This window comes from Myzus persicae, unplaced genomic scaffold (genome assembly GCF_001856785.1).
Source record: "Myzus persicae strain clone G006 unplaced genomic scaffold, MPER_G0061.0, whole genome shotgun sequence".
Taxonomy (NCBI): domain Eukaryota; kingdom Metazoa; phylum Arthropoda; class Insecta; order Hemiptera; family Aphididae; genus Myzus; species Myzus persicae.
In genome coordinates, this window is record NW_019103651.1 from 220,191 (window position 1) to 247,250 (window position 27,060).

A 27,060-nucleotide genomic window follows, 5' to 3' on the forward strand; every position below is an offset into this window, starting at 1 on the left:
ATCCAGTTAATTATATATATCTGTGGGGTCAGGTAATTAAAAAAACAAACAACCATAGATACTCGAAGTTATCACAAAACTTTTATTTTATCATTTTCTATTTCTATAGGTTCATGATAACATTTTTCAAATATTTTGAATCTATTTTGAGTAATTCATAAAAGAAAACAAATTTTGGATAAAAAAAAATAATATTATTGTAATATTTTTTAAATTTATTACAGCGTTTTCAATTTTGGGTGTTACATTTTTTTAAAAGTATCCTACCGAATAATAATGAGTCTGTCAATGTTTATGAATTGTCTCCTTTTATAATCAAACTCTCAATCAAACTTATTTTAAATAATGTCCAATGGGTAGGGTCGTCAGATGAAAAATACGAAAATACGAGACTTTATTTTTTTATTATGAATAAGCAACAATTTTTAATGAAATGCCTAAATATGTAATGTCTTAGGAAATGATAACTAAATAATGTAACTTACGAAAATAATAAAATAATCTCTTTTGGATATTTGATAAAAATATTTTTATAAGTTAAAAATATTATAAAAAATATTATATTTCCTAACAGAAAATCACGGAACGCTAACTGACGAAGTATAAAAATTATAAATATTTCATAGAGACTGACATTACGAGAGAAAACATTTACCCATTTATAAATAATATACACGTTTAGTGTACTATGTTGTCTTTACATTCTGTCTTTGAGTTTGACGAGACGTATGATCGTCGGTGACTCGTGGTCATCGTCGTCGGCTCTATGTGGGCTGTAATTCATTATGACGTAGATTAAAAATAACATTATATTCGATACATACAAATCGGTTATCATAATAATATAGCAAAAACAATATTGCTCTACAAAGTACAAATGCATAATAATACATTCAATGAATAAAGTTAATGCGTGAATTTATATTATATTTTCAAGATAGGTACCTATTTAAATAATTTAATTAATTTTTATTAAATTATTAATATACCTACTCGCCTCTTACAGCAAGTTGTACCTAAGTTCGTAATATTTAAATACATTAGGATGCGTTCATAAAAATGAAAAACCCTTAGTTAGTTGAGATAATAAGACTGGCAACGCAGTAATCAAGTCAACTCAGTTATGAAAAACAACAAGAAACTGAAAAGTTCAGTGCTACTGCGAGTAATGCAAAAACGCCAAGAACCAGTGAAGAACTGGTCGTCGCTTGACGACGACGTAGAGGACGGTTTATTAGTAATGTCTCAGTCGGGGTGCGGCGCGGGCGGTGTGTCGTGTGCTCATAGAGGTTGTGACAGTCCGTCGTCCGACCAGGTGGCGCCGTCGCCGCCGCCGACGCCACCACCGTTATCTCACCGCCGCGGGGCGCACCACCGGCAGTGTCGGCCAATCACGACCGGAGTCTCGTGTTTACGACCGATCGCCGCCGCCGTCCAGTACGATCGCGTCGACTACCACCACCGCGAAATCGTAGTCATTGTTTGTTATTATTATCAAATCCGACCAGAAACGCACAAACTCACGACGACGGTCCGTGGGAAAATTTTTTAGCGGTTTGAGTGTATGACCATTTAAACGAACGAATTCGACGACGACAGCGTTTTCAAGTAGTCTACACGATCGGCGAGACGGGTGCCCGACCCATCGAGCGCGTCCACTCGCGGAGTCGGCACTCATGTCGCGAAACCTGTAACTTCAACTGACGGATAAGCGTCCACGATAGCAGTACTCTGACCATTGTCTCTAGTCCTGTCGTTACAACATCGCAACATGCGCCCGAGCGGTGGCGTCTGCCTAAAACTTCTGTTGTCCGGTTACTGTCTGATGCTGCGGCTTTTTCTGCTGATCGCACCGGTACAAAGTGAGTACTAAACCAATGACACAGTCGTACATCGGTTGTCTTCTGGACACATCAAAGGCTTTATATATCTTCTAAACTACCACATACTTTACAACGCAATGTTTTCACTCTGACTTGAATATGATGATAATACCGACAACAGTTCAATTGATTGAATTTGTCGACTCTTTGTACTCCTAGTAATATAACTGTAATCTCATCTTTAACGCCAATTGGTTAATTCCAACATCACAAATACATAATCTTATAACAAGTTATGACAATTATACTTTTACTACTACATAATGTTCATTAGTTCCAATGAATCTTACACAAAAAATATATTACATGAAATTCGAGACTTTAATGCTAATAATAAGTGATATTGGAAATAAACAGCTTAACCTATGTAAAAAGAAATAATAAAGTCATTGTACAGTACTTTGGTACTTAATAATTTCAAATTAATTAATTAGTAACTACCTACTGATTATTTGATAATCTTAGTACATTGTTAATATTATAATATTTTAAATGTAACCAAAATTTTAATGATAATGACTCCACCAGTAATTGTTTATTTTTTTTTAAATTCTAACGGTTAATTACAAGATAGTCAATAAACAGGTTAACCTACGTGAAAAGAAATATAAGCAGGTTATAATACTAATGCTTACCTAATAATTTCAATTAATCAATTATTTCCTACCTACTATTTTATCATCTTTGTAAATTATTAATATTATAATATGATGATAAATGAATTTTAATGATAATAATAATTGTTTTTTTTTTTTTAATTTTAACAGTCAATTCTAAGATAGATAACTGCAATAATAAATGTTCTCAGAAAAATAAAATAGATTAAGCAACCTGTATAGGTTTTAAAATAAATAATATGAAATTAGTGAGATAATATTTTAAAAAAGTGTTTTTTCATAGGTTGGTTAAGAACCTTTATTAAAAAAAAAAATAACAAAGTTATAACAACTAACAATTAAAAATGAATGTTCAATTTCAAATTCTTGTATTAATCAAATGGTATGATTGAAAACATTGTTATATTTTTAAATTGGAGACCTAGTAACAAATATAATTATTTAAATATTTATTAAGCACCTTTTAATTACAATATTATTAAAATATGTTGTTATTAATATTATGTTATGTTATCTGCCTAAAATATTACTAATTTTGCATGTAAATTGTGTTAACAATAGGTAGTGTAAGGTTTATAACTGAACCTAGTGACATTGTAACAATTGCTGGTAAAACCATACGATTGGATTGTGAAGCAAATTTTGATAGTGTTGCTACATTGCCTCAAATTAGATGGAGGATTCCTGATGGGCAATACTTTGATTTTATCGGAGATACGAGAAGGTAAATTTTGAAGAATAGTAATATATTTTAGTTTATAATACCAATAAATTTATAATTTGATCTCTTTTTCTTTAATACCTATTGATTATTTTTATTTGTTTATAACCTTAAAGTTGTTATGTAACTACAAATTTCATTATAACTACAAATCGTTCCTCAAATGTGTTTCTAGCAATACTTTACTATTTCTGTAAGTTATAGGTAGGTAAGTTTCTATCTTGATTCAAAATTTTGTTTTTTTTCAAATAAATTTTTTTTTATCATATTATGGTTCGGATTTTAACTTTCTAACTAAAATACTTAAAGTAGTATGCATTTATGCATCTAAAAACTTTCAAATATGTACTTGATATGCTCTTATTTATTTTTAATAATATGCAAAAATATGCTCTCATCTAAAATACATGCATATTTTAATTTCTGCCATAAATAATAATGCAACAAAATTAGATTTTGATTACTGACATCAACTTTAAAAGTTAATTAAAGAACAATAAATATTAAAAAATTTACTTGACTTTACCCTAACTTCAGTTAGGAATAATAATAAAAACAAATTTAATCCTCTTGCACTATTTCTTGGGTAAATATTTAAGTATGATAAAAAAAGTACAAAAATAAAGACATTTTATAAATAACAAATAAACAAGTTAAATCATAAATTTAGTTATCAATAAAAATGTTTTGATAAATAGACACAATTTATAATTTTTACTATTTACTTTTTATAAAAAGTGTTAACAATAATATATTTTTCCAGGCGTTCAGGCGTCATATTTGTCCTTCTATCACTTTGTATATGTTTATAAAAAACAAACAATCCTTCCACATCTTCTGATGTAAGTGGTCCATACTTTACGTTGGCCATAGAGCAAGGATTAAATTCTTTATTTTTGTGATACAACTGAGATATTTTAGTTTTTATGTTTGAAAGTTCTGAAATTATATTTTTCTTTATTTCTAGTGATTGTACTAAAGTCAATTTAGTATCTTCTAATAGTATCTTGTAATTGACCGAATGAGTGCAGAAAATTTAATTTTTATAAATGCTAAATCATTTTTACTGTAAGCAAATTAAAGATTTTCTTAAAACTCTTAACACTTGCTGACAAATCATTGTCTAGTTTTTTATTACATTTTTAATAATAGCTACAAAGTTATTTGCATCAAATTGAACTGCTTCTATCCATGTATCCCATCTTGTAATAACTGGTTCTGGTGGCAATTGCAAACCAGGTCGTATCTCTTTATGTAGTGGAATACGATAAAATGACTTTAAAATAGATTTCTTAACATTGTTAATCAATTTGTTTACATTAAGGAATAATTCTCTCACTTTTTCTGCCACTCTGTTAACATATACAAATGTGCTACACGTGTTACCTATATGATGTTTGGGTAGAATAACTTAGAATTAGAATCTCCTATTTCGACCATATATGGTGCTGCATCCTGTAAAAACAACCATAGGTTTTTGTTCCTGCAGTTTCCCCTGCAGGCCTTAATATTTTTAAACTGTCTTTAATGAATTGAGATACTGTAGAGTGTTTGAGATTGGGCTTTTTTTTTAATGCTTAAAGATAAGGTGTATTTAAAAATAAAATATGCCATTTGTTTGTAAAATAAACTTTTTTCATGCATTATCTGTTACTCAAATCGTCCAAATTTCTTACTCCCATTGAACTGCATACATTGATTATAAGTATGTAAATGAATATAAATCCAGACTTTACTAATTAGTAATTTCTTAATGCTCATTAAATATTGAAATTATGACTAAGGATTAAAATCTAAAGAAAAGAATACATTTTAACTGTAAGTATCTACTTTAAATTAAAAAATAAACATTAGAGAATGTGTGAAATAACGCAATAAATAATTCATTTATAATTTATAATCAAGGTTTGGATCTTATAGCACTAAAAAAATACTGAATTATAACCTGACTAAAATATCTTAAAATATGTGTGCTATAACATGCACTACAAGCATTAAAAATAGCAAAAAAAAAAAAACTGAACAAAACAGAAAAATACTAAATAATAAAACACTATTTTTTTTAATTTTTGAAAATTAATGTTCAGCGATTGGATCATAGTATGACTTTGTATTGACTGAAGCTCTATTCAACGTTACAAGATGTAGTTGGCGCATATTTAAGTAAAGACATTTTTCTTGGTGTTAGGTATACTTTAAATTGTTTTGTATCAGGTACCGACTGATCACAAATTATACAATACACTACTTTACCGCTGGTTTTAAAAACATCGCTAGAGACATTCAATGACAGATTGTCATAATTTGGCACTTTCATTTTTGACTTTCGGCTTAACATAAATGTTTTTGGTATGAATACAATTTTTTTTTTCTAATCTGGAAATCCATAATTTGTACGGTCAGTTTGTTGTCATGGTTATTTATTATTAAAAACATATTTATGATTCATAGATTTTCCTTGTAGAGGAAAAATATGAACTAGCATGCAATTGTCTTTTTTATTATTCCTATAGTGAATACAATACTATACAATACAATACAATACAATACCATACAATTTCAGAACAGTTGTTGTTAAGACTAAGAAAAACATTTAATGAGAAACTTCGGTTAAATTGTTGCTATTAATTTTTAAATTTTAAGCAATTTAACCAACATTACAATCACATTGCTATCTTCTCAGAAATGTATATAGACCTTTCTCAAATAGAATTGTATATACTATGTATGCTATGTATACTATGTACTATGTGTTGTCATGTATGCTGTGCAGGATATTTAATTATAATTAATTAAAATATTCTATTCCACTCCCTCCCCCAAAAAAATGTTTGACTATGGAAACAAAAAAATAGTGTTCAATGAATACACAGTTTAGGATTTAAATTAAATTTAAAAATTGTATTTTTTCTTCACCAAAAATTTTGGGTCTTATATTTTAGCTTCGTATTGTACTGTTTCAGATCTATTTTGAAAAATGGGTCTCTGCTTATTAAAAATGTTTTCAATAACGACGAAAAAGATATTTCTGAAGGTTTAGAAGCTTATCAATGTGTAGCATTTGTTGATAATATTGGTTCTGCTGTTAGCCGTATAGCAACTGTGACTCTTGCACGTAAGTCTTACTTGATGAAGTTTTTATGTTCATTTATCTATTAAAAATAATTACAACAGGTCTATCGCCATTTGAAAAACAACCAACAGATCTAAGACTTCTTCCTGGACAAACAGCACATTTCTCTTGTGTCATTAATTCCCAACCTTTACCAAAAATAACTTGGTTTAAAGACCATTCACCATTAGTAATAGACGCTCGGATGACAATATTCCCATCAGGTAAGATAATTCATTTCATAGCATTTATAATTATGATAAGTATTTAATATCACAATATAACTATATTAATTTTTATATTATATAGGCGCATTAGAAATTGATGATGTCCATAAAGAAGACAATGGTGCCTATAGATGTAATGTTACTGGATTGGATAGGCATAGATTAAGTGATCCTGGAGTGTTGACAATTGTTGAAAATGAAGGTTATTTAAAAAAAATATCTATTTAATTTCTACATTTATATAAAGAATTAAGAGGGTAAAGTATTTAACCGCTCTGGTGTACAGTATGTGTTGAGTGTATCTTGTCATTAAGTAAGCACATTAATGAAGTTTAATTTGAATTTAATGATTAATTGTAACGTAATGTGCTTATATGTTGATAAACAATTATGAGCGAAGAAAAATTATTTTAATAATAATATCAAAATTCTAACAAATGCTTGTATTAGATTCTGAGCGATGGATGTATTGATTTTAAAATGTTGTGTTTTTATTTTTGCACATAAAGTTACTTTCAGTTATAAAAATACTCTGATGTTCAACTTTGTGGAGGTTTCTGGTATCAAATAGGATCTAGTTGGTACGTTTATGAGGACAAAATAGTAATTTTTTGAAATAATCAGGCAGGAACTTGATGACATTTTAATTTAATTATTGAAATAATTGTTTGATAATCTTGGTTACAAATAAATGACCATCAATTGATGTTTTTATACTATAAATGTGTAAGAAAAATGTTCACTTGATCAAAAAGCTGTTAAATTGTGAAATTTAACAAAAGGATTCTTAAATTAATTTTCTGTCAGAAACCTACAAAGTCGATGATCAGAACATTTTAACTTTTTTGGTTTTAAATCAAGTAAGTATGATTATTAGAATGAACAAATCTGAATTTTAAAAAAATCAAGATTTACTGGTAAATAGGAAAATATTACAAATGTAACTCAGTAAAAATGGGTATAGGGTAATTAAGTTAGCTTTTATATAAGATATCAATGAAATAGATTTGATATCATGCCTGAGATATAAAATGATTTGAATTCAGAAAAACATTTGTGAACACAGCTCTAAAAATCTTATCCTAAACTACTAGAAAGTTAGTTGATGACTCATTAAAAATGGCTTTTAAATTAAATATAAAATTAACCGTTGAAAAGTAGTAAATTTTAGCTGGAATTTTATTCAGCAACAGATCTCTGATGCCGTAAAACGAATTTGGTTAGTTAGGGTCTTGTTACAATTAAATTGGCTAGAAAAAGTCCAATGAAGAGTTTCAGACCTCTATCTTCAATAGTTAATCTACTAAAGACCATATAGTTAGTTGCAGATAAGAACTAAATATCAAAGCTGAAAATGTGTTTAAAATTTTAAAAGCGCTAAAAAGTAAAGTATGTTGCGAGTTCTACAAGAATAATACAACTAAAATATTAAAAAATGGATATTTTATTTCTTTTAGAAAAATTGTACAATGGTACAACAATTAAAAACGAATCATTCACTCTGCTCAGAATTGAAAATAACTTAAACTGTAATTTTAATTGTATTTATAATTTGTGTAGATGCAATTAAAAGATTAAAAGCTCCAGAATTTGTTGCTAAACCTCATTCCACAATAGCTTTAGAAGGATCAATTGTAACTCTAGATTGTGCAGCTGTCGGAAATCCACGACCACAAATTTCTTGGTTAAAAGGTGGTACTCTAATTGATGTGGCGTAAGTATAAGTATATCGATACATTTTTTATATTCTATAGACTACAGGATTCCTTATTTTTTGAGCTTGAAAACTGTTCTGCTATACACTTTAAATTGGTTCATGTACTTATAAAATTAATTCTGAAAATTGTTTTACCAAATTGAAATAGATTAATTTCTGTCACAAAATCAATGAAGTTAACTTCTTATAAGTACCTATGAATTTGTAAAATTACTTTTTTTAATGTGTCGACCAGGTTTAAAATAATGTTAAATAATATAATATAATAAATATACCGTAAGTGACCACATTTATTTTTATTTTTATTTTCCTATATGTTTTTATCAATTGTATAGTAATGGATTACATTTTTGAAATGTATTAAGAGAACGTAACACTAGTATTTGTTGTCTCCGTCTCACCAATGCGTAATATAGCAAAATTACGCTCGGCAGAACACTTGTAGCTCCTTTAGTTTAAAAATTAGAGTGAATCGACTTATTATGAAACTTGATGGTAAGAACATCATCTGTGTTTGTACGTTGGTTTTTTGCAATAATTCAATTTTTTAGCAAGTTATATGATGTGATAAACGGTAAATTAAAAAATGGTCATAACTCACTTAAAAATTGAATTATCGCAAAAAACTAACATACAAACACAGATAATGTTCTAACTATCAAGTTTTGTAATAGGTCGATTTACTCTAATTTTTAAACTAAAGGAGCTATAAGTGTTTGCCGAGCGTAATTTTGCTATATTACGCACAAGTAAGACGGAGACAACAAATACTAGTGTTACGTCCTCTTAAGTCTTGACAAAGTGCACTTAAGACTGTAGTAGCAACTAGCAGAAAACAAAGCTTTTACATACAACTAAAAATAAAAATGTATAAATAAGAAACGGATGATTCTTCATGTGTCTGTAAGCAAAATAGATGATAAAACAAATCATTTTCAAACAATATATTGCTTTTTCTATCCCCCAAGCATAATAAATCGTTTCAAATACTCTTAATTACTTAAATAATCTTATTTATTAATGATATCACATCTTTATAATGCTGATGTTTCGAAAATGGCTATTTTTTTTTTACTTAGCAATTTTTTATTTGGAGTTAGACAAAGTGTTTTTGTTGGAATTATTAATTAAATGTTATACTGCAAAAAATAAAATAATGATTACAGTTCCTAATTTTAAATTAATTAGTAATATAATTCAAAACTTAAAAAAACTGAACATTTAAAGTGTTACTTTCAATTTAAAAATTATTTATTTATTATGATAAATTTATGAATAGAAATATTTTTAAAAAATTAATCATTTTTAAATTATAATTATAGACATCTAGATACCCGGTTCAGCATAATTGGTACTGGTGGCTTGCAAATAACACAAGTGAATAAAAATGACGATGGCAATTATATTTGTCGTGCAGAGAACCATGAAGATTCTGCTGATGCTTCTGCTACATTAGAAGTCCATGGTAAGTAATAATATGTTTGGTAATGCTGAATAATCTGAAAAACATTTAATCAATTAAGATGTTAACTAGATATTATTGCTTTAAACTAGAGTTCTGATATGTAAAGCATCAAAAAAGCTCTACGAGCTTGTTAAATTTCCGATTTCTAACTCATTTTATACAATGTAAAAATTTGAATGTTTCCAACATAATTTGAAAACAGTTATTTGGAACTTTTACTTTTGAATATTTGACTTCTATAAATCTATATTAAATACTTATATTTTAAAATTTTTAAGTATTTACTGCCAACTAACAGAGAAACAGTTGGACTCAGCAGGGATGTAAGGCGTTCTACACTTTTTTTTATTTATTCTTTAATTCAATTTAACACTTAGTATTTTTACAACATTACAAATCTGCAAGTTTTATTTTTAGATAAGAACCGTTACACTTAAAAAGTATTGTTTTTTTTATAAGAAATATACGTTTTTATAGTAATTATAGTTGTGACAGGCACTATTCAATTTTAGGAAGTCAGTGTTTTAGTTATCTGGTCCTTTGGCTTTTAAGAAGACACATTTTCATCTAGGTTTAATCCTAGATATTTTATTGTGTTATCCCTACTGTCCCATTTGGTTTCTTAGTTGTTCATTTGAATTAAGGTTGGATTTGTGCATTTTTTTAGAGTAAAAATCATGTTTTGTCTTTTGATGGAATTCAGCTTGATTGTAATAATCCAGCCATAATTTATTTAGGATTCTTGAATTTTTTTTTTGTTTTATTATTGCTGTGTCGTCTATATGTAATGAACTAAATTAACCTATGTAAAAATATATTCCTAGAGCTCAATCAAACAATAATCTAAATTTCATCTAAGTGAAAAATACACCCCTGACATTATGGAACACAATAATGCACAATAACTGAATATTTTAAATATGTGTAAAGTGTTCCTTCTATAAATCTTCTTTAAATCTATCTATAGTTTATTATCTGATAATAATTCTATAATAAAGATAAAATGAATTTGACTCTTTCCCTCGAACATAATATGGAAATAAACATTAACCATTCAAATTGTTCAAGTTCTATGTAGATATACCATATTATGAATAAAAACTATATTAATAAAATAAAAAATGTAAGTAATAGAAAATTGTAAATTGAGCTTTTAAGTATTTAGCAAAAATGCTATTGCTAATTAAGCAAAATAAAATTGTGATTATTAATCCTACATAGTATGAATCAAATTTATAGTTGATATAGCTTTTAATTGGAATAATTGGACAAAAAAGTGATGAATGCTTACAGGCTTCCACATTCAAACTTTGCTTATGACTTACATATAAAATCTGGAATTATACTCTTGCCTAGTTTTAGAACTTATTTGCATATTGAAAATTATAACCCATTATTTATTTATTGATTTTGACTTTATTGTGCTATATTGTGTTTACAGTATTTTTAGTATTCTGCATTTTTACAATCACATTAAATATTGTATTAACATCAAAGTAATAAAATGTATACTTGTATTATGTATATATGTACAAGTATACAATGTACATTATATTATATTATACTATTATCCTAGTTCAGATACAAGAAACTGTGTTTAATTAAGCTTTGTGATAATTTAAATATAATAGAACACAATAAATTTAGTATTTACAAAATAATTGTATGTTGTCAACCGCATACTAGGATTCTTCTCTCACATAAAAAATTGTATAACATGTATATTGTACAGATTATTTTGTATTTAATATCTGTGTAATGTACCAAAGGTACATATTGCAATATTTACAGTTCTGGACTTGTGTACATTATATATAACTTAACAATAGTAGAATACTCTACTTAATATTATTTAGTTTCATTAAATTGTATCTAATAATTTTATTGAATGCTCAATTAATATATACAATTATTTTTAATTATAGTTAAACCACAATTTATTCGCAAACCTAAAGATACAATGGTTCTTGAAAAAGAAGATATTACATTGGAGTGCGAAGTAGCCGGTAAACCTCCACCACGAGTCATTTGGCTAAAAAATGGTGATAGAATTAAACAAGATGAATACTTGCAGTTTGTTAGTGGGTGAGTAATTATATGTTTTTAACAATAGAAACATTACCTTAGTTGAATTGTAATAAATATCAGCAGGGTATGCAATGAAAATAAATTAAAATTCTGTGTACAATACATTATTATTATTATTTCATGATGGAATAAAAGAAAAAATAGTAAATGTTTATATATCATTAAAAATAATTTACATTAAATTAATTGTTGATACATATGTTTTACAGGACTAATTTAAAAATATCTGGCTTGATGACTATGGATTCTGGCATGTTCCAGTGTTTGGCATCAAACCCTGCTGGAAATATTCAATCATCAGCATTTTTAAACGTTTTTCATGCAGGTAATTTGATTGTTTTTCTATTTTTTTTTATATATCAGTAATGCTTGGATTTAATGAATTAGAGACTTATTGATTTTATATACCAAATACTAAATAACTTTAATGTGTGTAATGAAATAGTAGATATCAATGTTTTTAATTTTTTGAATAATTTGTTTATATTATAGTTAACTACCGAATATAATAGATTATACTTGCGGTGCTTTATTTACTTAACAATATATTTATATAATACTAACTACAACAATACTTAATTGCTAAATAAAACCAACAGATATATTATATAAATATATAATGGTATATGAAACCATGGTTTTGTGTTTCAACTTATTATTATTATTTTTTGTTTTGCGTATATTATATTTCTTTTTTTATATGAGTTACACATTCTGAAGTTGGCAGTTGACATAAAAAAATTAATCTCATCAGTGTAATATGACTATTAATGGCTGGACAGATTTTCTAGATTATTTATAGTAGTTAAAATGTTTATAATAATTGTTACCAATGTTTAGATTTTATTTAAATAAAAAAATCTAAACAAAAACTTAATTGTTCTTGAATAATAATAATGTAAAAACTAAAATAAACTTAAGATAACTGTTTATAATTTTTTTAAGATCATTCACTTTATTATTTATTTATATGATTATTTATTACTTTTGCTTTGTTTTGTTTTGTAGTCATTTATTTATTTTTGTTTTGCGTTTTGTTATGTTTTTGCTTTTGTAAACAGACAATTTACCTAGTTCAAACAGTTCTACAAATATTAGTATTGATTTCGTCAACTCATTCTCTGCAGCTGAAAAACCCAAGGATTTAAAAAACAATCTGCCATCAGCCCCGAGAGCATTAGAAGCCAGTCTTGTATCATCTAGGTTAGCCACTTTAACTTGGATTAATCCACTTAAACCTAATGGCGAGATATTAACTTATACAATATTTTATCAACAAGAAGGATCAGACAGGTAAATATTTGTATAACTATTTTTATAATTATTTTTAATCGGTTTAACGTAAATGTTGCAGAGAACGTATGACAAACACAACACAAACTGATATAACTATTAGCGAATTAATACCCGATAAGCATTATCTCTTTAGAGTTATAGCACAAAATAAATATGGTATAGGCGAAAGTTCGCCACGTTTGAAAGTAATGACCAAGGCAGAAATTAATTTACCTGGACAACCCTTCAATGTAACTGCTAGAGCAGTTACACCTACATCAATAGTTGTCTCTTGGTCTAGACCAGAACACGGCAGTGAGAATTTGAAAGAGTACAAATTATTTTATATGAAGGTAGGTGACAAATAAATAATAATTAACTAAATAAAAAATCTGTATTTATGATTTTTTTTAAATTTACTAGGATTCAACTTCTGAAGAACAATTTATCATAACAAAACATACAGACCATGAAATAAGTGACTTAAATCCATATACCAAGTATAAAATTTGGGTAGTAGCATACAATCAAAATGGTCCCGGGATGAATTCTCTAGAAGTGGTTGTTTTAACAAAACCTTCAGCTCCATCTCAACCGCCACAAAATATTGTTGTTGAAGCAATCTCTTCAACGGTATGCAATAAAATATTCTTAAATAAAATAATTGATTGTTGTAAATGTATATTTTTTTTTAAATTTAGGAGATTAACATTAGATGGGAACATCCACCAAAATCCAGCCAAAATGGAGTTATAACAGGTTATAAAATTCGATACAAGAAACCGGATAGAAAATCATCTGGTGACACCATCACGACAGCTGGTGATAATTTAGAATATCAAATTTCCGGTTTAGACAAAAGTTCAGTGAGTAAAATGTTTTTTAAATTACTTTTGTTCTTTTAGTATTTTTCTCTTATATTTCTCATGTAAGAACATAGCATACATTTTTATGAATTTATAATCACAAACTTTAAATAAAATCTATGGCTAGTAACATAGTTTACTCAAAAAATCATTTAAGGAATCATTTTTAGTTCATGATTATTAGTAATTATAACTTAAAAAGTTGAGTATATACAATATTCTATACATAATATGTATAATTAAATACTAAAAATGTATGTGTTTGTAATGTAGGGGAACTTGTATTTATTTAAAATTAATTCATATGTAAAATGAATAAAAACCAATGTTTAAATCTTGTAAAAAAAAATATCTAAAATATAAACATTTCATTGTCATCTTATCTTTATATCATTTTATTCTATACTTTTGATATTTATTTATGTTTGTTGTTCTTTAAACTAATTTACATTAAATATATTTTATTAATCATTTCAGACTTATCAAGTTCGTTTATGGACTTTAAACACTGTTGGTAGTAGTCCACCTTCAGAGTGGTTTACAGTTTTAACATTTGATAAAAATCTTCGGGAAGATACTGTCCCTGATGCACCGACTAATTTCAAAGGTTAGTTTTAATTTTATAATTTTTATTTATTTTCCTAATTGTTTTATTTTAAAATAGTTCGATCTTTTTCAAATTCACTATTGGTAACCTGGTCTCCGCCAAAGGATAAAAGTATTATTGTGAGAGAGTATACATTAGCTTGGGGAAAAGGTGTTCCTGATGTATATAAGGAAAAATTAAATCCAAAAATACGGCAATATGAAATTAAAAATTTAGGTAAATATTAATTTATACAATTATTTTTATTAAAAATTATTTTATATGTATCATCATTTTTAGAGCAAAATGCTGAATATGTACTGAGTTTAGCTGCAGTTAATGATATGGGTTTTGGACCATTAGCATACCTAGTAACAACTATAAAAGAACCTACTATTGTAAACACATTGGAGGAATCATCAAATCCAATATTACCACCAATTGGTTTAAAAACTAACGTTATATCCCCTAACGCCATAGAAGTATCATGGACTGATAATTCTCTTTTAGATGATTTTGATGTAATACACTAATATATATATTTTTTAAAAACAGACCAGTTAATCATATTTTAATATTAATTTTAATTGCAGTCGAATGTTGAAGACGTACGTCTTTATGTTGTACGATACAAATCGTCCTATTCAACTAATAAAGCTCGTTACAATTATGTAAACACCACTGAACTTTCTTGCATTATTAATGAACTAAAACCTAATACTCAGTATGAGTTTACTGTAAAATTGATAAAGGTAAGTTTTTAATATTCAGTTGTTGGTATACGTTTACAAGAGAGATTATCGAGGGTGTGTCGACTAAAACTTATTTCGTAAGTGCACGATCCTGCCAGCAATGCATACCTTGCAACATCTTTTGGAACATTGTCACATCTGCTCTGTACCTTTTGTCAAAGGTTGTGTGGTATTAAGGTGGAGGTAACAATGATGTTGTTAGAGATGGTGGTGGTGGGAGAAGTTGCAACTGAGATCAGTCTACATACACAAAACAATGAATACACTTCTACATTTATTTAAAATAAAATAATTTGTATGACTAGGGCCAATTTGAAAGCGCATGGAGTTTACTCGTTATGAATAATACTCAAGAAGCAAAACCAGCATCACCCCCAAGAGATTTAACTGCTGTTAAAAATGATGATAAGCCTCAATCTATTACATTAAATTGGCAACCACCAAAATTTTCAAATGGACAAATTATTGGTAAGTAACTTAAAACAAAAAATTGCAATGACTATTAAATCATTTTGTGATATAGCATATATGATTTTGTATACAACTGATGATACAAGTTCAGACAATGAGTGGATTACTGAAATAGTGGAAGGAGAACTTATGTCTTACTCGATCAAAGGACTGACACCTAGTACAAATTATTTTTTCAAAATTCAAGCTAAAAATTCTATTGGTTATGGTCCATTTAGTACTACTATTAGTATCAAAACATTGCCAGGTACCTACTAAAGTAGTTTGAATATTCTGTACTCTGCATGGTCAAGTTTACTTGTTAATATTTATTTTTAAAATATTTTTAGGTGGCAGTACTTACAATGATGGAACATCTCTAAAAGGTATAAACATTTTTTTTTAAATAAATTTATATTCTCCTTTATTATTTATACAATTTTATTTTTGTTTAATCTCAATTGCACAGATGGAAAAAGTGGTATAAACAACACAACCATTTTATACATACTGATTGCATGTTGTTTGTTACTTATATCATGTATTGGAATTGGAATTGCTTTATTGTGTTGTAAACAAAATAAACCATTAAGAAATCGAAGTAAAAAAGGGTAATTTTTTTTTTGTAATTAGTTCTTTAAATATATATGAAAATGTAATTGTAATTAATATTAACCGTTTTATAGCATTTATAAGATTGTTTGTTCACCCAAAACAATGTAATTACCATAATGGTAAACTTTATTTTGTATATGATCTCCATGTATTGAATTGACCTCTTATGAAATTTGATGGTAAGAACATTATCTGTGTTTGCATGTGAGTTTTTTTTACTATAACTCGGTTTTTAAGTGAGTTATGAGAATTTGTAATTTATGCTATATAAGCTTTATCCAAAACTTGCTATGTTCTTACCATCAAGTTTCATAATAAGAAGATTAATTTTAAATTAACAAAGCTCCACCTGATCTGATGAGCGTAAATTTGGTATGCTACACACTTATAAGGCAGAAGCAACAAATTCCAATGTTAAGTTCTCTTAACTGTATGATGGCATAGGCCACAATGCGAAATGACTCAATTGATGCTAAATATTTTTCAACTACACTTAAGATAATCAACAAACTAACACTATTTCCTAAGATGTTAATTTCCTAGATGTTATGGAGATCATATACAAAATAAAGTTTACCCTATATTTAATTAAATATCGGTTTTAATTAACTACAATACATTTTATGTTTCATTTAAAAAAATATTTTTAGATTAAATAATACAAAATTCAATATACTTGGATAATCCACTCATAATTCTTTTATATAGTAAAAATTATTTTTAAGTCAGGTTTTGAAATTAAAAGTAATTTAAGGGTTATTAAAGCTATATAATTTATATACGATTATACTCCTGATATTATTAGACAACAAGCTTCACATTTTAAATCACAAACTATGTAATATTTTTATAAATGAAAAAAAAATAAAAAAATCACAATATCATTTATATTTTTACATTTGAAATATTTCAATTGGATATAACATACCACTCGTTTTAAACAACAAACCATTATTGTTCATTTTAGCAATCTTCTAAAAATAATTGTAGCTAACTAATACTTAAATCATATATTTAAATGGATTAAACCACAGATTTCTGATAGTATTTTCTAAAATATCTTATAAAATAACCTGTATTTAAAACTGTCAAAATATTTTAAAAATACAATTTTTTTTTAGTTTGTATATAACTGGTAATTTAATAGTTCCATAAAATCATTATACTTTTGTTTTGCTAGTTAATTGTCCTTAAAAACTTAAATTAACATTAAATGTATTTACTCATTGCATAGTACTGCACTAAATAATACATTTCCAATGATTTTGGGGGCAAATTTTATTTCGATAATAATACTAATGATACCACAGTGGCTCATCTAACAATTTTAATATAACATGGTAACAACATTGGGCTTATTTCACACTATAAAACTGAATACCTATGCTATTCTTGCGTTATTGTAAAACATTAAATGTATCAAAGCAAAGACATGTAAAATCATATGTGGTATCTAGTGTCAAATGAAAAACAAAAACAAAAATATAGGAGAGTTGTATTATAATATTTTTAATTCTAAATAAAATTATATTATTGTCATAATTATTCAATTTTGGTTGGTTTACGACTCTTACACAAAATACATATTACTATTTTTATTTTATTTAACATTGATACCTTTACCATGATTAGTGTGTTAATTTAGAAAAAGTTAATGTCAGTTATTAATTAATAACAGATAACATTTGATTTTCACTATAGGTATATAAAAGGATCAACTGGTTATAATTCAAAGGGGGTAGCTCAGTCCCCAAGCATTAAACCGCCAGATTTGTGGATTCACCACGATCAAATGGAATTAAAATCGATGGAAAAATCCTCTCAAGGTTCATTAGATACTAGTTCTGGATGTGGTCAAGGAAGTTCAAACACTTATGATGGTCCTGATACCCGTGTTACCATACATCATGTACCACAGGCAACCAATTCTTTAGAAAAAAGTAACTACGTATCGTCTTATGTTGGTATGTATAACTTTTTAATGTTTATTTAAAATAAACTGGTTTGTCTATTATACTGCATTAGGAAGTTTGGGGTGTATCAAACTCAATTTTTTTGACTAAATTCAATTTTCAAATTGAAACTGATTCAAACATTTTTTAAACTTAAAAATATAATTAAAATAAAATAGATTTTTATTTTTATATACTATTTAGATTTAACATTCAAATAAATAAATATTAATGGGCTTAAAATATTTGTTTATTGGATGTAAATAAATAATAATTGTAAGTGTCTACAGTTCAAACCATAATAAATAAATAAAAATTCTGCTAATCTAACTAGTCGGTCATTACTTGTTTGTTCTTAACTATTTAATTTTTGAAAACTCAAGTATTTATGACTTCAGAAATAAAATTGCTTGTAAAGAAGTAATGTAGTGAAATTAAAATATAATATTTTAATTAAATTTATTTTTATTTGTTCAGTTATATTGCTTTATTTATGTATCATTTGCATGTTAAGTTTTATTCATTTATATTTTATATATAATAAGGTAATACAATTATGAAACCTTTATTGTCGGATGAAAAAGTCTCCACATTAAAAAAACGCTTTATACCCAAACCTGTTGTTTTACCTGTTGATTCATTTGATTCTATTTACAATGATCGTAAGTTCAAATTGTTTAATAATTTGATATTTTTAAATTATCAATAAATTAAATTTATTACTTGGTGAGAAATATTTGAAAATAATTTAAAACAATTTTTATAGCTATGGCAACATTACCTAATCAAGAATCCCGTTCACCTCATCCAAAATCTCAATATGCAACCACTGCTAGAGCTCATGTAACTGTAGATTTAACAGCAGGTAAAAACATTCATAAATCATTTTTTAAACAAATTATTTATTATAATAATATTTATTTATTTTTAATAGGAGCTCCTGAAAATAATTATATTGTCCAAGCTACTACTGTTCCAGATAAATTTGATTCCATACCAGTATCATCAGCTACAAATCTGCAACAACAGCACACGTGCGTCTTTTCATTATTACTTTAATTTACAGTCATGAATATGGAAACCATTTATGTCATTAACTAATAATTGTTTGTTTTTCATCTTTAACAATAACTTTTCATAAATAACTTACAAGTATGGTTATTATATCAAATATTGTCGAAACAATGCTTAATTAAACTGATGGTGAATATGGTAACTGATAAGTAATAACAGTTGTGATCAAATATTTAAAAAGTTTGTTCATTTTTCACTTAAACCCTAAAACGTTATTAAATATAAATTACTGTTAAGTCACTTATAACATTCCTATGTTAACGTAATATGTAGACAAAAATTAAATTACCATTGACTTTTATAGTATACAGATAATTGATAATCTATTCTATTCTTAATATTGGAAGCTACTAATTTAATTTAACCGCTTCCAATATTTACAATAAGATGACTTATCTGTATATTATTCTAAAATCAATGATATTACTATTAATATGATGTCTAATATATAGTTTGATTACCTTTATAATATAAGTATAAAATATAATATTTTTTAATTTAACTATAAATAGTAGTTAGTTTCAAAATGTGCTAAACTTTTGTGCCTTAAGACATCACATATAATAATAAAAGAAAAAACCAAATTATTCAAATTTAATATAGTCAAAGTAAAAAAAAATTAGTTTAGGTTTTGAAGAACTTTTTTATTTTAGTAGCCTCCCAAGTACACATTTATCATTTATTTATTTTTTATTTTTTAGAGGATTACTAAATTCAAGTGAAAAAAGACAACAAGGTCATCCATTGAAAAGTTTCAGTGTTCCTGCACCTCCACCTCAGTCAGCTCCATCTACTCCTCAACAAAAGCACATTGGTATCTAAACATAATTTTCGTGTTATTTTTAATAATTGATATTTAACTAATATATATATGTATCTATAGTAACAGTGAGGCCACAAGGGTCATCTAGTCCATACAAAAAAAATATTTACTCAGCTATTAATAATTCACCATCCAGTACATCTGTGTCTGGTGGTCCTAAAACGTGGAAGTCGCCATTAACTGGTTCAAATCAAAGAGATACCATAACTGAAGTAGAATCTCTTAGTAAAATACAAGTAATGACAAATTCTTTTAATTATTGTATTGGAATAGTTAAATAAAATAAATTCTTGTAATTTTAAGTTGGAATAACATACTGATTTAAGTTACTGTCACGGCTTTACTTTATTGATTAACCTAGTTGTTGAATTCTTGTAATTATATGGTAAATAGTTAGTATTATTAATATTGTTATCCTGAACTAATTAATGAATCATAATATTTATAGTGTAGTTTACTATATTTCTACTGTCTAATGGTTATGTCCCTCCATATATAGTATTAAATATTGAGTTTTAATTTTTTTATTTCAAGACAATTGTGTATTTACAATTTGTTATATTTATATATGATAAGCAACATGACATGACTCGCTGAAGGAGGCCCGCCAATATGGAAACCCTCTGACTTTGGGGAGAAAAGTTTTTTAATTTATTAATACAGGAAGGGGTGACTAGAGGGGGTCTCCTTGGTGAATGAGGAATGAGCGTTTTTGTAGATATGATTTGGACAACATGTAAAGTGGAGCCGGAAATAACTTTAATGGTTTAAAGATTAAGCTTGTATGCCATACCCGGTCCAAAGCTTGTGATACAACTAAGAAAATTCCAAGGCAGGTTAGGTTTTGTTCTCAAACAACTAGGCTATTTAGTCAACAATTCGGTGGATCTGGTGAGCCAAGGGAGTTTTTTTTCTGAAATGAAATTGAGTGTATTGTGAGTAATTGAATTATAGGTTTTAATAGTAACTTCATTTCATGTTTAGTTACCATTGTTTATATGTATATTTTTTCATTTTCAAAACCATCAATATGATGTTTGTAAATAAAAAACCCTTGTTCATCTAACATCATACAGTTATATAAATTGCTCTTATGCCTTGTAAATTAATTAAAAACATTGTTTTTTTGCACACAACTTCTTATAGACTCGCATTGGACTTGGATTTTCAAATTTTCATTGAATACAATTATGAATATGACCAATTTTCTCGAGCTTTTTTTTTTATTTTACTATTTATGTATTAAAAATCAAAGTTCAATGTTCCCTTTAATTTTAACTAATAAGTGTACTAAAACAAAACATTTTGTTTACAGACTTCCTATAGCACTGAAGAACTCAATCAAGAGATGGCAAACTTGGAAGGTCTAATGAAAGATCTGAGTGCAATTACTGCATCCGAATTCCAATGTTAGGCACAATATTTTTGTTTTTATTTATTTCTGTTAACTTTAAAAGAAATAACATTTTAAAACAAACATATTAATTAGATTTAATTTTAACTTTTAAGTATTAAATGCAGTATATCATAAAGACTGATCTCTGATGTTCAGAATGACTATTTTAAACCACCAGATTACATTTGTAGGGTTATGTGTATATTTTAAATTTATTTAGACTGTTGTTTGTACAAAAAAAAGGGATTTGTATGAATTTGTCCTGTTTCTTTTGTGATATTTGAAAAAAGTGATTTTGGTAAATTAGCAATAACTTCATATGTTCCCATTTATGATTTATGTAGTTTATATAATCTTTCAAGTTAGTTCTGGATATCATGTGTAATAAATTATGTCACATGCAATTAATAGGTATTTCATGAAATATTAAAAATCAGTTTTGCAATATAAATTATTATTTATATTGCACAAATTTGTTGAATCTAATTTAACATTTCCCATCGTATACGCATATTTCCCACATACATGACATAACATTCTTAAAAAAAAAATATTTTTTTTTTAAACATTTGATATTCTTCATCACAAATAAAATTATGTCATCTATTTTGTATTGGTCATTTTATATTTTATCATTATATGCAGACCAAATGTGTGTTATTTATGTAAAATGAAATTTTAAATCATTATTATGCAGTACTTGTTAAATCGGTTATAAGCGGCTGTTGATTAGGTTAGGTTTATTAGCAATACATTTATGTTATTATCTATTCATTCAATTAAATGTATGTAAATGACCAAGCATAATTTTGATTATAATTTTTTTTCAAAAGTACAAAGTATTTATTAATAAGGACTAAAATTATATGCCCTCATACATTGCATACAAATTGTGATTAATAATAATTAAGTTTATAATATTGTTTACCAACAGTCATTCATTTTTTTATAGCATGTAACAAATCTTAAATAAAATGTATTAAATCTCTTTTGATAGTGAAAATGTAATATAAATAATGCTTCAGTGATGTTATGATCAAATTTTATTTTGAGATTAAAATTGTTTTTCTATTTGTGCTCTATTTTAACAACACTGCATTTTATCAAGTTGATATGTACTAAATGTCTCAATGCATTAATTAATAGTATAGTTGATTTTTTAAATTAATATAAATTGTACTTTGCCTTTGGCAGTTAAATCAAAATCATAAAAACTGTATACTAGTCAACAGGTGGTATAACAACTGTCTCAGAGAATATTTTTATGTATTATATTACAAAACATTGTTCTGTAAATGTATACTTTAAGATTTGAATTGGATGTATATTAAAATATTCTTAACACAGTTTACTAGCCATTATTTTATCTAATTTAATATGTATAATTTTTATATGATGTAATTAGTATTATACATTTTCCAGTTACGACTTGTATTATCATAAAGATAGTTTTCTTTTTATCTCTTTTAGTTTTTAATATTATACTGCCATCAAAATGCAACCATCGCAATAATGCATCAATTATTTTTTTGTATATTATGTAAGATATATGTAAATTAAAATTCTCTACATTTTTGTAAATAACTAACTAAAATTACAAATATCATTCATTTAACATGTCTTAACAACTAATTTTAATTTTAACGTAAAATGATTTACTAAATCATTGTATATTATATTTATTCATGAATGATATTCTGTTTGACAATTAAAAATATATATTTAATGTTTGTTTTTTTAAACTTTGATATTATAATCAGATTTTAATAAAATAATAATTTAAAAAAGAATAAGGTATTTAATATATGTACCAGTGATATTTGCTTTATGATATGATATGCATAATTTATTTTTATAATTTACTGTTTAATTTATTTTATATTTTTATATTTTTTCATTTGTTTAAAGTTAACACAAAACAATATTTGATTTTTATATTTCATTTATCTCAAATATTTTATGATGATAAGATGTTTTTTGTAATAACTTAACTTGTCCCATAATTTATTAACCTTTTCTATAGTTTACGCATTATTTTATTAATTTTATTGGCCATCTATCAAATTTAAAATTTGGAAGTGCCTTAATTATTTCAATAACTAAATTTATTTTTCGGAACTTTCTGTACACAAACTATTAAAATGTACTGTTATCCTTAAGTAGATAGACTTTTAGCTTTAGTGATCTATTTCAATCAAAACATCACATGCCTGTACAACTTTTTAATGTTTATACAATTTTGTATAACACTTGGTACTAATTTAATATGTAATAACTATTAATCTTATGTTAAAGATCTCTTAATCAAATGTCTTTTTTTCTTGTCTTATTTAGTGCTTTATTTTTACATAAATAATGACAAATTGTAGTTCCTCCTTTTGATCTAAACTTGTATTTGTATACCTACTTCAAACATGTACATTATTTTTAATAAACTTTTTTATGAGCCATCGTCGTTTTGTTTATTTAAGTGTTTTGTAAAAAAAACTAATCAAAGACAACCAAAATTATATTTATTTATACTTACAGTTTACACACATTTTCAATTTTATATTTAATGTTTATTTTAGTCATAATATATGTATTTATATACAGGCTGTAACACAACAACCTCCTAATGAAATTATACTTAAGTTATAATCGATATTTCAAAAAAATTATTTAATTTATTTACATTTGCACTACATTTATAGTATAATGGTTTTTTATTTATAATTTGTATCTTATGTATACTCCGTTCCACGAGAGAAGTAGGTAGGCCCATTTCCCTAGCCAGACTAATTTTGAATTTTGAATATTTTATTTTTACCATTTGTTTGTAGCCAGTTTGCATCGGTCTGCAATCTCAATTCCTTCATTTTTAGAGATTTAGTTTTTGTTTTAAATCAAAATTTTGGTTGAGAAGAAGAGGGTCTGGGAAGTGCCTTATGTTTTTTTAACGTGTCGGCAGAATCCAGGCCTGGTAGAGGCTGGTGCCTCTTTAATTTGCCAATGACTAGCTTATATGGGGTGCCCCAGGGGTCTCTCGATCTGGTCACAGATTGGTCCACCAACGTTGGGCATCAGCCCGCCGAGCGTTGAAGCTGCTTTCCTCGTACCAGCCGCCACTGTTGTCGCGTGAGACCCGAAGGATAGTCTTATATCGATTTGGACACCCAAGGGGGTGGCTAACGGGCTTTGCCCCCCTCCCAAATGGCTAGCCCCAAAACATATTTTATTAGGTTTATTGACAATTGACATTTGACTTTAAATTATTATAAAAAAAAATATCAACTATCGAAATTTAAACATTAGGTATAACATAATATTAAATTATATTTATACCTATCATTCCGGGCCCCGGGGGAAACCTCTGTTGTTTATTATTATCGTCGTGACGTCGTTAGTTCAAACTGTGTACTGTGTAGGATACCGGAAACGTCTAGATTATACATTTTTATCGATACAATTTAGTTTATCTCAAACCGCAGGTATCTGCGACAAATTCCACTTTCATTTTATTACTTATTTAGTAGATTAACTAGTATTGTCGTTCAACTGTTCAAGTCGACATCGTTGGTTTTTCGCGAGCTTATTTATTTATTTGTTCGTTTTTAATTGTTAATTGTTTTTGTTTATTCAAATAAGTGGATTTAAAATTTAAATACAATGAAACGTAATCATTTTGGATCATTATTAAATTATTTTAAAGTTGGGTCACACACCACACCTGCAGAAGTCCAAAAACAATCAGTTGCTATAAACAATTCGTCGATAAATAATGATGCTGCAGCTACATCAAATGAATGTAATGTTCAACTAAATGACGGTAATAACATAGTACTAAAATATGATATATCTTTATATGTAAACAAAAAAATGAGTGATCACGAAAAAATTGATGTTATTAAAAATATGTGGGTTCCCGATAATAGTTATACTTTTAAAACTCAACAAATAGGTTTTCAAAATAGAAAATTCAACCGATTTTGGTTGATAAAATATAAATGGTTGGCGTATTCGAATTTGGAAAATAGTGTCAATTGTAAGACGTGTGTTTTATTTACCCCTTCAAATGCTGGTCACTGTTCTTCGCAAGCGCTTAATCAATTAGTTAAAACAGGATACAATAATTGGAAAAATGCTTTAGAACGATTTGAAAAACATTTACTTTTAAATTATCATAAAGATGCTACTTCAAAATATGATAGTTTTATTGATATTATGGGTGGAAAATTGTTGCCAATCCACAAACAAATTGATAAAGATTTACAAAAACAAGCCTTAGAGAATTCGGAGAAATTTAAACCAATTTTAAAAACAGTAATTTTATGTGAACGTCAAAATTTGTCTTTAAGATCGCATGGAGATTATGGAGTTTTTGATACAAAAATAGAGCCAAATAAAAATGAGGGGAATTTTCGTGCTATATTAAGGGCTAGAATAGAATCAGGTGATGAAAATTTAAGAAAACATATTGAAGCGTGCGATGAAATAATTATTCAAAAATTAGTTACTAAAAATTAATAAAGCTAAATTTTTTTCTGTCTTGGCTGATGAAACTACAGACGTATCAACCGTAGAACAATTTTTTTTATGTGTGCGATTTGTTGAATTAATAAACAATAATGAGAACAAAATTGTTGAACAATTTTTGAAATTTGTTCCCGTTCAATCTACAACCGGTCAAAACTTGGCAGATGTTCTTTTAGAAACATTAAACAATGTTGGAATTGATTTAAACTTTTTACGCGGATAAGGCTATGATGGTGCTTCTTCTATGAGCGACCAATTTAAAGGCGTGCAGGCGTTTATTTCAAATAAATACCCAACAGCAATATACGTACATTGCGTTTCGCATAGTTTAAACTTAGCTTTATCAAATGCAGCTGAAGTAGTTCCAATTAGAAATGCTTTTGGCATTCTCTAAAAAATATATACATTTTTTAATACCCCGAAACGGCAAAATGTCCTTCAAAATAATATCGAAATATCAACTCATAATTCAAATAAGACGAAAGTTGCTTTACTTTGTCCAACCAGATGGGTTGAACGTCATGATTCGGTTATTATAATGAAACAAATGTTGTTGCCCGTAGTTGCAGCTTTAGAAGAAATACAGTCATGGAGCTGTAAAGACACATCGTCTAATGCGTTCTTACTGTTAAGTGGAAATCAAGTTTTATTATTTCATTATTGTGTGCAGAGAAACTGTTAAGTTATACTTTACCAATCAGTAAAATTCTTCAATATAGTGATTTAGATATTTCAGAGGCTTTGAATAACGTAGACGGTGTAGTATTCGTTCATCGCGAGATACGAACTAATGTTGAAAATGAATTTAAAATTATTTTTGAAGAAGCAAACGAAATTGCTAATGCTTTAGAACTAACAATTACTATGCCCAGATTAACAAAAAATCAAACCAAACGATGCAATGTACCAGCAGAAAATGAAGAAGA

The 27,060-nt window shown here is 27.0% G+C and overlaps 1 protein-coding gene across 3 annotated transcripts; it reads left to right on the plus strand.

Annotated features, from left to right (window-relative positions):
- The first annotated feature begins 1,407 nt into the window (after positions 1-1,407).
- LOC111034976 (neogenin) lies at positions 1,408-23,303 on the plus strand. Of its 3 annotated transcripts, none has more exons than XM_022316440.1 (28): positions 1,408-1,862; positions 3,062-3,224; positions 6,185-6,336; positions 6,396-6,557; positions 6,643-6,762; positions 8,121-8,274; positions 9,600-9,742; positions 11,668-11,827; positions 12,040-12,155; positions 12,958-13,123; positions 13,185-13,458; positions 13,529-13,738; positions 13,807-13,971; positions 14,449-14,578; positions 14,636-14,794; positions 14,858-15,078; positions 15,151-15,309; positions 15,615-15,777; positions 15,833-16,027; positions 16,110-16,145; positions 16,229-16,370; positions 18,076-18,338; positions 18,872-18,988; positions 19,093-19,191; positions 19,261-19,360; positions 20,102-20,214; positions 20,284-20,459; positions 21,539-23,302. In XM_022316440.1, the coding sequence occupies exons 1-28, from the start codon at positions 1,772-1,774 to the stop codon at positions 21,635-21,637; spliced, it is 4,248 nt and encodes a 1,415-aa protein (XP_022172132.1). In that variant the 5' UTR covers positions 1,408-1,771; the 3' UTR covers positions 21,638-23,302. The 3 variants fall into 3 exon arrangements, with proteins under 3 accessions (XP_022172132.1, XP_022172133.1, XP_022172131.1); XM_022316439.1 differs by having other exon boundaries at positions 1,772-1,862; positions 12,892-13,123; positions 21,539-23,303; XM_022316441.1 differs by lacking the exon at positions 18,872-18,988 and having other exon boundaries at positions 12,892-13,123.
- The last annotated feature ends 3,757 nt before the right edge of the window (positions 23,304-27,060 follow it).

Coding starts and splice junctions, on each gene's coding strand:
- LOC111034976 (XM_022316439.1), top strand. CDS start 1,772: ATGCGCCCGAGCGGTGGCGTCTGCCTAAAACTTCTGTTGTCCGGTTAC. Junction 13,459..13,528: donor ACAAATTATTTTATATGAAG/GTAGGTGACAAA, acceptor TAAATTTACTAG/GATTCAACTTCTGAAGAACA. Junction 18,989..19,092: donor TGATTCTATTTACAATGATC/GTAAGTTCAAAT, acceptor CAATTTTTATAG/CTATGGCAACATTACCTAAT.